At 34.6% G+C, this 12,725-nt stretch overlaps 1 protein-coding gene and 1 pseudogene across 1 annotated transcript in view; one reads left to right on the top strand and one right to left on the bottom strand.

Annotated features, from left to right (window-relative positions):
• Nucleotides 1–12,725, top strand: part of LOC109558392 (mucin-19) — a gene marked incomplete at its 3' end in the record, with an annotated part of 89,670 nt that overhangs the window by 19,271 nt on the left and 57,674 nt on the right. Inside the window, exons 11-20 of the mRNA XM_070788755.1 lie at nt 770–829; nt 1,498–1,726; nt 2,448–2,565; nt 3,006–3,066; nt 3,279–3,376; nt 6,174–6,384; nt 7,064–7,186; nt 7,579–7,702; nt 10,900–11,035; nt 12,276–12,368. Of these exons, the coding sequence (XP_070644856.1) occupies nt 770–829; nt 1,498–1,726; nt 2,448–2,565; nt 3,006–3,066; nt 3,279–3,376; nt 6,174–6,384; nt 7,064–7,186; nt 7,579–7,702; nt 10,900–11,035; nt 12,276–12,368 (1,253 nt within the window). The remainder of the gene's footprint in view (nt 1–769; nt 830–1,497; nt 1,727–2,447; nt 2,566–3,005; nt 3,067–3,278; nt 3,377–6,173; nt 6,385–7,063; nt 7,187–7,578; nt 7,703–10,899; nt 11,036–12,275; nt 12,369–12,725) is intronic.
• On the bottom strand, nt 8,536–9,519 carry LOC109559215 (heterogeneous nuclear ribonucleoprotein A1-like; annotated as a pseudogene).

Below are 12,725 nucleotides of genomic sequence, written 5' to 3'. Positions count from 1 at the left end.
ATCATTTTAGATATAGTATTTAAAGGTTTATTTTATAAATAAACTCAGAATTTAATCTATTTTCACCTAACTTGGGTTAGACAGCCTGTAATAAAGAGAAGTGGCCTCAAGATATACAATAAGTGGTATTGTGAAAAATATTTTAAAATTCTATCAAAGTGTTCACTTTTTAAAATTGTTGCTATATTATGTTGCTTGCTTTTAGACCTTGCTCTAAGATTTCATGTGTTTACTTGGTCACATATAAAAGAGTCAGTGCATTGGAAATAAAGGATTATGGGAAACCAAGTTTCAAGGTTATGAATTTTTCCCTTTGATCAGGATAATTGATTTTTTAATATATGGATAATTGAGTTACTAGTATTAGACAGTAGACTGGTTTAATAAATCTATCTTGGACCTGTTTGGGTAGTATCTTACAATAAAAATAGGCCACCAAGTTCTACTTTTGAAGTTTAAAAAATAATTCTGTAAGGGATGCAGCATACGTTATTAACTGTCCATGACCCAAAATGAATAAACTGTTAATGATGTCTGAACATACTGTAGCTGATTGCTACAAGAAAAAATATGGGCTTCGTAGATAACCATGCATATGACTTTGGCAAATCATAGCATCACAAAATGAAATTATATATTTAGGATAAAAAACCCATTGGATAGTCTTCAATACCAATTTTTAAATTCCCACATAGAAGACCAAATATTCTATATATTTAAAGCCAATACATATTAGAAATTTAAGTAATCTATTTATTATATTGAATAGAGAAAGGATCCCATATTCCAGAAGCAACGCCAAAATACTCCGAAACAAATGCAATTATTGGTAAGTAATAGATTTATTTCTAATTTGTATATGTATTTATATGTCCATCAGCCACTACCTAATGAGATTTCAAAGTAAAGAAAATTTGAAACTAGTTTAAAAAATTTTCCAGTCATCTATCTGTTTTATACACCCAGACACACCATACATACAGATAAACATACACACACACACAAATATATACATACACATATATATGTATAGAAAGAATATACTTATTTACACTTATTTAATATTTTTTCACATTTTAATTAATTAAAAAAATTTTTAAATTGTGATACATCCAATATTAATGGTAACCCACTCAGACAACATTAGAAAGATTATCTCTATAAAAAGCCAAACAAACAAACAAACAGAACTCAGCCTCCCTCCATATATTCTCTCCCACAATAGAGACAATTTCCCTTTCCCATGGGGAAAAAATATGCTTTTCTTCTTTTGTTTTAGCAGGAATAGCCAACTTTGGGTATTTCCAAGAATTCAGGTATTACTTTTAACACATTTTGCAGTATGTAGGAAATAAAATTATAGATTTAAGATGGATGTGAGACTAGTACCTTTCAGTGAATTTTTTTCTTGGTACATAAACCCTTAAAAAATAAAAAATGGAAGCTACATTAATTGTTCTAAATAATAATGAATATTTGACCCTAAATATTTTGTAGGTGAAGCTTCTACTTGGGGCAAAGGAGCATATAAAGCTTTCAACGGCCGTGTTTTTTCCTTTGAGTCTTCATGCACATATACTTTCTGCCGTCACTGTGTTGACTCGGGAGGAGATTTCAATATTGAGATCAAACGAAACAATGATAGTGAGATTGAAAAAATAACAGTTATAATTGACAACAATGATGTCTCTATCTTTGGTGATATTCTTTTAGTTAATGGTGAAAGGTAAATGTCATAGTGTTTTGAATAAAGTATGTAGAATATTTTGAAGTAACCTGATCAAAAAGGGGAGAAAAAGGTTGGGGAAGATACACTACTCTTTTCCCATTTTGGTGCTCATATTGACATTTAGAAAAAAATCTTGTTACATATGTAAGACTTCGCTGTATATGGGATTTATTCCTATAATAAGGTGGTTAAAAAAAAGAGTAGTTCTGTTGTTTGACTGTTTTGAGTCTAGATTTGGGGCAACATGCATATTCAACGAAACTGTTAATAGAATATTTCAACTTTCATTTGTATGTTTAATGCTAAATAAAAATTTGAGGTTTCACAATACACTGAAACTTAGGCCATTATTTTTAGAAGTAGCAATTTATGTTTGGAAGGGATGACGTATTTGAATGCTTTTCAGTATAAGAAAATGAGATATGATAGGCTACTTATGAACATTTCAAATTATTTAATCATTTTATTCTTATAACGAACCAGTTTCTTCTTGTTCATTTCTCCAGAGCCCCAAAGATTTATTCATTGTTTCTTAAAAGTCTTACCAAATTCAGAAAAATAGTCATTGTGTCCCTTCTGAAATGACTAGAAAAACCTTTAATATTTACCAGAAGTATTATTTATGATACTAAATATAGAAACATGAATTATCAGAAAAATTTTGATGTAATAATACTGTTATTATCTTTTATGTGTAACTGTATTTTATACTTTTCAGTGTGCAGATACCATATAACAATAAGTTGATTCACATTAAAAAATATGGAGAACATAATGTTCTGAATAGTCGTAGAGGAATCCTGTCTTTAATGTGGGACAAAAACAACAAACTCTCAGTAAGTCCACCTATGATTTTCTTATAGTCCTGTTCATTTTGTTCTTTACTTACAGTTATAAAAATAATATAATACAAGGAAAATAAGAGATAAGGTTTACTGAGAAATCTGTATGTATCAAGGACAGTACTAAGCATAATCTAATATTTAAAATACCTTGAAGTATATAATATTAATAATCTTATTTTACAGTTAATAGGACTCAGGAAATTCAGGATAATAAAAGTTAAATAATCTAACCAAAGACACAGTCAGTAAGAGGTGAAGTCAGATCTTTGCAAATTCTAAATTCAGATGATTTAGAAAAGACTCTGTTGTATATTACTAAGTAACCAGCTTAGGTAAAATTGAACATGAAGAGGCTCTGTCTTTCCATTTGTTTAAATTTTGTCTTGAGATATTTTCAGTATTTTATAAACATACATGTAATTTTTTTAAAGCTCACTCTTCACAAGCAATATCCAACTTGCGGTCTTTGTGGTAACTTCAACAGCACTCCAGGTAGGATCTCAATGCATTTGTCTAAGAAAATTCCCTCCCAAAAGGAAATTACAATTATTTGATTTTGGATAAATCTAAAGCTAACAATTTGGCTTTGTATAAAGAATGATTAATTGTTAAAATAAATGTTTATATTGTCAAGTCTATATTTATCTTGAAAATAATGCACATATATAATTATATCTTGAAGTTAACATTGCTTTCTTTTTAAGGAGATGATATCAATGAGCACATTGCCGATAGTAAAATTCCTGATGATTGTTCGAAAGCTGTTAGTAAAAGCTATGAAGTTTGTGAAGATGGAGTACAGGTAATAAATTTATATTTCATCTAATAGCAGACTTCAGCAATATTTCCTTTGGTTTCAGCTTAAATAGCCAAAATTCTCTTCTTAACACACAGACCTTATTAGAATTCTGCAACTGCTTCTTTACCAATGTCCATATGGTCTGTTTCTCAGCTTTATAGTCTAGCTGTAGATGCTTAAATAAGTATTTTTTCCCTCTAACATTATGATACTTACTATATATTAGTATAATAATTCTAATTTCCTTTGAACAGTGTTTTAGTTGGCCTATAAACTGACATGCTTCACCTCTCCATAATTATCTCAGTGGGGACTGGCTTGACTTTCACAGTTTAGAAATTCTGTAATGTGTTCCTAAGAACTACTTTTCTGCTCTTTCTCCCTTACTTTTGCCCCAGACAGCAAGTCTGAATTGTCATCTCCAGTATACTTTATCATCTTTCTGAAAAAGTTGCAGATCATTTTTTGACTACACCAATTGAAAATATTCATCATTTGCTTTTAATTTTCTGCACTTAACATGATTCTCTGAATGTTGAACTTGGTAGATTGCACTCATGTGATGACTGAAGGAATTTTCACATATACATATTTCAATCTAGAATAAAATTCTCAAGATCAAGATATGCATGCACTGTATAGGTAGAAGAAACATGTTTTATTGACAATGGATGTTGTATTTATAACACCTTGTCAGCTTCTATCAAAGCAAATTAAGCCATAATGTTGTACAAGATCATCTGCTATCTTACTTGTGAAGTGCTCCTTGATCTTTGCAGTTAGAATTACTTCCTCTTTTCTCTTTTACCCAATGCTGATCGTTAGAATTTATGATCTATAAAAATGCCTCATGCTTTTCTCACATGCTTCCTATGAGATTATGAGCTCTGTAGTAGTATTATTACGTTTTACTGTTGTGGTAGTTGCACAGTGTGTGAGAACTTACTCCTGGTTGCTCAAATGTTTTAGCTGAATATGCTGCTGCTGCTGCTGCTAAGTTGCTTCAGTCGTGTCTGACTCTGTGTGACCCCAGAGACAGCAGCCCACCAGGCTCTCCCGTCCCTGGGATTCTCCAGGCAAGAACACTGGAGTGGGTTGCCATTTCTTTCTCCAATGCATGAAAGTGAAAAGTGAAAGTGAAAGTGAAGTCGTGCAGTCGTGTCCGACTCTTTGCGACCCCATGGACTGCAGCCTACCAGGCTCCTCTGTCCATGGGATTTTCCAGGCAAGAGTACTAGAGTGGGGTGCCATTGCCTTCTCTGGAATAAGTATATAAAGTTATATTAAAGACTATGTATGAGACATTGTGTTAAGCCTAGAGATTACAAAGTTCTAGTTTTTGCTCTAAAGGAGCCTGTTCAGTTCATTTCAGTTCAGTCGCTCAGTCATGTCTTACTTTTTGGGACCCCATGACATGCAGCACGCCAGGCCTCCCTGTCCATCACCAACTGCCGGAGTCTGCCCAAACCCATGTCCATTGAGTTGGTGATGCCATCTAACCATCTCATGCTCGGTCATCCCCTCCTCCTCCTGCGCTAAATCTTTCCCAGCATCAGGGTCTTTTCCAATGAGTCAGCTCTTCGCATCAGGTGGCCAAAGTATTGGAGTTTCAGCTTCAACATCAGTCCTTCCAATGAACACCCAGGATTGATCTCCTTTAGGATTAACTGGTTGGATCTCCTTACAGTCCAAGGGACTCTCAAGAGTCTTCTCCAACACCACAGTTCAAAAGCATCAATTCTTCAGAGCCTGTTACCTAGTGAGAAAGATACACAAAGAATAATACTGAATTTGCCAAAAAGTTCATTTGGGTTTTTCTGTAACATCTAACAGAAAATCTCGAACAAACTTTTTAGCCAACCAAAGTTCGTAAAAAAAAAAGTCTTTGAGATTTCATTTCACTTAATTTTATACCTCACTTGAAGAATGTTATCAGTTGTCCTGGGGATTACTTGGTGGAAATTGTGTATTTGCTAGCTAGAAGGTAGGCTGTAGCCCATGGGGTCGCGAAGAGTCGGACTCGAATGAGCGACTTCACATTCACTTTTCACTTTCATGCATTGGAGAAGGAAATGGCAACCCACTCCGACGGGGGAGCCTGGTGGGCTGCTGTCTATAGGGTCACAGAGTCGGACACGACTGAAGTGACTTAGCAGCAGCAGCAGCAGCTTTTGTATTTTTCTGAAAACAAACATAATTAAAATAGAAAACAGCTATGTGTTAATTAAAACTTGTTAAAATTTGCAAAAATTTTTTAAAAAACTTTTTTGTTTGACAGTAATGTCTTTATTTCCTTAACCAACATGAGAACAAATATGCTGTTTCCAGAGCAGCTCACATGACCCCCACCAAGAAAGCCCAGAATCAGTCTATTTTATTTGTTTGCTCATCAAATATTATATAAGCAGACTGACAGCTAAAGAGCTAATACACTTCTGTCTGTTGTGGTTTCAATCATCCATTATCCCTGTCTCTGGCATGGACAATCTTTTCTTTTCTCATATTTTCCATTTTCTTGAGTTCTGAACTTCATGTCACCTTTAGAGAAATTTTGGATGAAATTAGGTACAATTTTTTAAGTCACTACATATTATCAGAGGTGAAATTTTCACTTAGCAGTCACTATAGGAACTGTAATAATTCAAAACTCCCCATTTCAAATCAGTGTTCAAGAACTTTCCCTTTCAAAGCTACAGGATATTGTACAAACACCCCCTCTCTGAGCTTATCTTTCCCTAAGTACTCCTTTTATTCCTCATTTTCCTGTTCCTTTAATAAAACTTCATGCCTTATTTTGCAGTACTGTAACAAAATTATTGGAACCTATTTTGAGAAATGTGGAAAGGTTAGCACTTTATCCAGTGACTACAAAATGATCTGTATTGACGAGTATTGCCAAAGTAGAGACAGAACATCCACGTGTGACACTTACTCAGAATTGTCCCGCCTCTGTGCCTCAGATGGTCCTGGCACCTTTGAATCCTGGAGAGATGATCCTGATGTGGTTTGTGGTAGGTTTTAAATGTATTGTAGACTCCAAATCAAGAAGATTCTATAGCATTTAAAGTTGAGCTGTGTCTCAAAGTAATTTTCTCAAATATCTGTAACTCCTGGGAGGAACCTCATGGGTGAAAGAAAGGTCTTGTCTCTGACATGTACTTGTGAAGAAATTGAGGTCCATTTTTGTGGAGTGACTTGTCATAAGTGCTTTGTGTTAATATATAATTAGAGACTTTATAGACTTTATAATTAGTAAAAGTCACTGGGAAAAATAAATAATTTTGTGAAACTCTGTTAAATCTCCATAAAAATAACTAGAAAGTTATCAAAAGTATGTTGACTGGTTAAGTATTTTCTTTCAGAAAATTAGAAAATCTAAATGAGTTTCATTAAATCTGAATATACTTTTCTTTTATACTTAGTTCAATCTTAATAAGTTAAAATATAAATACAATATCAATGTCAAAGTAAGGCAAAATGATACTATGTAATATATATTTTCTTCAAATTAAATATTGTATCATAAAGTAATGCATAGGAAATTGGCATAACTTACTGAGTATCTTTAAAAATTGACCTATATCTTGAAATTTAGACTCCTACTCTAAAAGATACTCATTAGAATGTTATATATTTATCACATTTATTTTCCTCTGATTTCTATGTATTCATATTTCTATATTTCTCCAGAAAAACCTATTTGCCCAGAAAAACATATCTACAAAGAATGTGGTCCCTCAAATCCTGCAACTTGTTCTAATGTGGCTCCTTTTCAAGACACTGAATGTGTGAGTGGCTGCACCTGCCCAGAAGGTAAAACATTTGAAAATGAAGTTACACAGTCAAAATGAGATCTTGTTTCTAACAAGATATTTATTGAATAAATTATCACCTATTCATAATCGATCCTTCTAACATACAGGAAGGGAGGGGTAGAGATATTTTTAAAGTTAATGTACATTTCTATCTCTATAATACTACACAGATGATCTCCTAGTCCTATGCTGGGCTCAATAGGACTACTCTGTGGCTCTGAAAGTTATCTATACCCTTGCCAGTTTTCAAATTTTTTAAATAGAAATGATAATTTTAAGTGTATGTTTACACTTGAAAGAACAACCTCAAAAGTGATTTCTCAATACATTGCTTGAGAATTTACTGATGTTAGTATAGTGTTGAGATTAATCTTATATAATGTACTCTAGGTTATCTATTGGATGATATTGGAGAGAAAGGGAGATGTGTGTTGAAGTCTGACTGTCCCTGTGAGTCTAATGGAAAGGTATATCAGTCAGGAGAAGTCCGCGAAGGTTCCTGTGGTTCTCTGTGGTATGTGTGTGTCTTTTGTCTATATTTTATTGATAGTGAAATAATATTAATGTATTAGCATAACTTGAAATAATTCCCTAAATCCACACTTAAACTTTTCAGAAACAAAATTCAACCTCTTGGCATTTTCTGTGCTTATATTCTTGCATTTTTTTGAGGAATTTTTGTGTGTTTCATGTAAAATATATTAGATTTCTGTGTATCTTTAAAAGGTAATGTTTTTTAGGAACTGAAATAATGTTTTGAATAGTAAACCAATTGGTGGTTGCAAAACAGAGGAAAGAATGATACAAAATTATGGTTATAATAATGAAACAATAATTATGCTAATTTTCAAGAATATTTTTAAAATATACAATTACAAACAACCCTTTTCAAATAATTTTTATATGAGGTTACATTGGTGAAGCTATATTTGATTGAGAGTGGATTTTAATGTGTCAAAGATAGTATAGATTATTTCTCTTTTAGTTGAATAACTTGATTCTTACTTTTTTTTTTTTAAAAAAAGACATTTATTCAGCATCATGATCAGACTATTACATTTAGCAATCAACAGCATGGGTGCAAAAAAAAAAAATCTACATTAAAACCCTTTGTTGGAATGCTTTACACTTTCCACAGAACAGAAACTAAAATAACCTGTTATACAATTAGTCACAAGTATAGCCCTCGAGTTTTTTGCCCATACACATGAGTATTGTCTAAAACATGTCTTCTTTGTAGCAGCTAGGCCCTGCCACCACTGTGTTTGGCTGAGTTCACACATGTGTTGTTACCTGTAGCTTCCCTGTCACTTTTCTAGCTCTCCTCTCCTGCTAAGCTTTGTTTCCTGGCAGTAATTAAAACCTTCTGCCACTGCCATAGCTACTGCTGCTGCTGGAGCCACCATAGCCACCTTGGTTTCGTGGTTTGGCAAAGTATTGGCCTCCACCATCATAGGGGCCAGAACTTTGCCTCCAAAGTTTCCTCCTTTCATGGGTCCAAAATTTGAAGATTGATTGTTGTAATTGCCAAAATCATTGTAGCTTCTGCCACCTCCAAAATTGCTTCCGTCATTACCAAATCCATTATATCCATCCCCACTGCCACCATATCTGCCACCACCACGGCTGCCACCAAAGCCACCTTGACCACTGAAGTTTCCTCCACGACCAAAGTTGTCATTCCCACCAAAACCACCTCCATGATCGCCACCAAAGTTTCCAGAACCACTTCAACCTCTCTGGCTGGATGAAGCACTAGCCATCTCTTGCTTAGACAGGGCTTTTCTCACTTCACAGTTGTGGCCATTCACAGAGTGGTATTTCTGAATGACAATCTTGTCTACAGAGTCATGGTCATCAAAGGTTACAAAAGCAAAGCCTCTCTTTTTGCCACTGCCTCGGTCAGTCATGATTTCAATTACTTCAATTTTCCCGTACTGTTCAAAATAATCTCTCAGGTGATGTTCTTCAGTGTCTTCTTTAATGCCACCAACAAAAATCTTTATCACAGTTAAGTGGGCACCAGGTCTTTGAGAATCTTCTCTTGAGACGGCCCTCTTTGGTTCCACAACTCTTCCGTCCACCTTGTGTGGCCTTGCATTCATGGCCACATCCACCTCCTCCACCGTGGTGTATGTGACAAACCCGAAGCCTCTGGAGTGCTTGGTGTTTGGATCCCTCATTACCACAGTCTGTGAGCGTTCCCCATTGCTCAAAATGGCTCCTCAGACTCTCATCGGTTGTTTCAAAGCTCAATCCTCAGATGAAGAGCTTCCGCAGCTGTTTGGGCTCTTTGGGAGACTCTGATTTAGACATGACGGCAGTGGAGGCAGGAAAGACTTCACCGATGCTTTCTCGGCGGCATCCACGGGCAGAAAGAAAGCGATTCTTACTTTTAAGTTCAGGAACAAAACGCTGACCAGAGAACTTTCCCTATCCTTCATTATGATTTTTCTCTGGAACTCAAAATATCTGCAGGAATTCAAGAGACTTTCTAGAAATGTACTTTGTCCTTGTGGGGGAATAATCTGACTCAATGAAAACTAATGTATCATTTTTACTGTAATATTTTCTCAGTAAATAGGCAATGTACTGTTAGTCTGATAATAATATATTAATAATAATTATGGAAAACAAGAACTATAATTTATTGAATGTGTATAGCTTTGCTGTTCAAGAGAAATATAATGTGAGTCACAAATATGATCTGCATATATAATTTAACATTTTCAGTTGATTATTTTTAAAAAGCAAAAAGAAACAAACAAATCGAATTAATTATATTCATGTACTTTACATATGGGCTTCCCCTGTGGCTCAGTTTTAAAGAACCCATCTGCCAATGTAGGAGACGGAGGTTTGATCCCTGGGTCAGGAAGAGTCCCTGGAGAAGGAAACTACAATCCAGCCTAGTATACTTTACTGGGAAATCTCATGGACAGACAAGCCTGGCGGGCTACAGTCCACGAGGCTGCAAAACAGTCAGACATGACTTAGCAACTAAACAACACAACTTTACGTATGCAAATATTAATATTATCATTTCAGAATAAAATTATTATGAAATGTTGAGAGAATTTACCATCATTTTCAGTGTTAATTTTTAGAAGTCTACGTGTATTTTACATTTACAGAAGATCTCATTCTGTCCTGACAAGCCACATTTCACATAATCAATAGCTATATGTCTCTTTATGACTTCCCTGGTATCTCAGATAGTAGAGAATCTGTCTGCAATGTGGAAGACCACATTATACTGGGCAGAGCAGGCGGAAGTTATTATTTTGTTCAATGGAATTAGAGCTTCCCTGGTGACTCAATGATAAAGAACCTCCTGCAGTGCAGGAGGTGTGGAGACATGGATTCAATCCTTGGGTTACAAAGATCTCCTGAAGAAGGAAATAGCAACCCACTCCAATAATCTTGCCTGGAAAAATCCCATGGATAGAGAAGCCTGGCAGGCTACAGTCCATGGGGTCACAAAGAGTCAAACATGACTGAGAGACTAAAAAATAGTACAAAAGAAATTACTAGGATACCATTGTCTGAAAGACATTTTATCAAGGCTGAGATGTTGGAAGGGGAACGAAGATGGTGTAATGAAACTTAACTAGATGTCTTAGTTTAAGTTGTGAATTTTTTTTACGTTGTACTATTTATCATAAAGAAAATGTAATTGATGACATTTTCATGACCATTGCATTTTAACAGCACATGCCAAGAAGCAAAGTGGTCGTGCACTAAAACATTATGCCCTGGAAGATGTAAGATAGAAGGAAGTTTGATTACCACCTTTGATGGCGTTAAATACAACCATCCTGGAAACTGTCACTTTTTGGCCATCCATGTATGTAATAGTCTGCAACACTTGAGAAAACTGATATAGACACCAAGCTTTTTCTTACTAGTTTAAAACACAGTCTTCATCTCTATTTACTATTTAAAACAAACAAACAACCATTCAATCATTGGTTGTGTATTTCAGTATCCGCTTTGTGTCACATGTTGACATTGACAATCGTTATTACCCATGTTCCTTAGAAATTCTTTGCTAAAACTAAAACAATCAAAATCTTTATTACTATTAATTTTCTAAATATATCAGGAAAAGATTTCCTTTTCTACTTTTCTTTGTACGTGTTCACCAGTGCTTCAAATGAAACTAACTTTTACATTCCATAAAGTATTTTCCTCTTTTTTCATTATTCCTTTACATTTATTTTTAGTTTCATAATGATATTTAGTTTTATAACAGTATGATAGAGGTTATCCTTACATTTAAACTCTTTTCAATATTAAAATTTTAAATAATATAAATTTCAATAAAAGACAGATTCCATTTTGTAGGTTGTGCCTTTAACTGGCATGAGAATAAGCAATTTTACTTAATCTTCCTGGTCAGGAACAAAGATGAGTAGAATTTGTGACTCCTGAAGTGAGAGATGGGGACTGGTGTCTGAAAAATGTCGTTACTGTTATTAAAAGTTAGTTTTCCGAATCTCCTTTCCTTTTTTGCATACTCTTCATATAATCCAGGAGGATAGGGGATGGGCAAAGTGAGAGGGAAATACACAAAAATATATAGAATATTTGCTTTATATAGATTAGAGATTCCTAAATCTTGAAATAAGAACTGGAAGTCAATATTTGACATGACTTATATTATGGGTTTATAAATTAAATGCTTCTCTCCTTGGATTTAAGTTGACATCATGGACTTTCCAGAGAATAAACAAGCTGTGTTATCTCAAAGTCCTATTACACTCAATAATGCAGCACAATTCCCATAGAGACAAGACAAAAAGTAAAGCTTAAAGAAAAAAAAAAGGTTAATGAGAGAATCCACCAATCATAGACTATTTAGATAGTCTATATTTATGCAAAATACTTGGACCATCTGTAAAACTCTTGGCCAATCCTAGACTGTCCCATGGACTGAACTAAGTTTCTAGTTTCAAAGCAGAGTGGTTGAATGTAAGCCTTTTGCATATTAAAAATGAAAATATGCTTTACGAATGAATCACATAGTAATAGCATATATTCAATTACATTTTAATAAGCATTTAATAAATGTATTTTTTTAACAGGATAAAGATTGGTCTATTAGTGTTGAGCTTCGTCCATGTCCAAGTGGTCAGTCAGGAACATGCTTAAATAGTGTTACACTCCTCTTGAATTCGGTAAGTTATCAGCTTCCTAAAGCAAACTTGAGTCAATTACTCTACAAATTCAGAATTTTGGAGGTGGAAAAAGAGAGGCTTTACTATGAAATTAAAACCATAAATGAGATTGATAAAGTCTCTGGAAGACCTGTATAGTTCTAAGGATCCTTGAAAGAAAGTGAAAGTGAAAGTGAAGTCGCTCAGTCCTGTCCGTGTCCGAGTCTTTGCGACCTCATGGACTGTAACCTACCAGGCTCCTCTGTCCATGGGATTCTCCAGTCAAGAATACTGGAGTGGGTTGCCATTTCCTTCTCCAGGGGATTGAACCCGACCCAGGGATTGAACCCCGGTTTCCCACCTTGCAGGCAGACACTT

The sequence above is a fragment of the Bos indicus genome, chromosome 5 (assembly GCF_029378745.1).
Source record: "Bos indicus isolate NIAB-ARS_2022 breed Sahiwal x Tharparkar chromosome 5, NIAB-ARS_B.indTharparkar_mat_pri_1.0, whole genome shotgun sequence".
Classification (NCBI taxonomy): Eukaryota; Metazoa; Chordata; class Mammalia; order Artiodactyla; family Bovidae; genus Bos; species Bos indicus.
The sequence above is the reverse complement of the archived record's forward strand: the minus strand, read 5'-3'. Positions and strand labels throughout refer to the sequence as shown.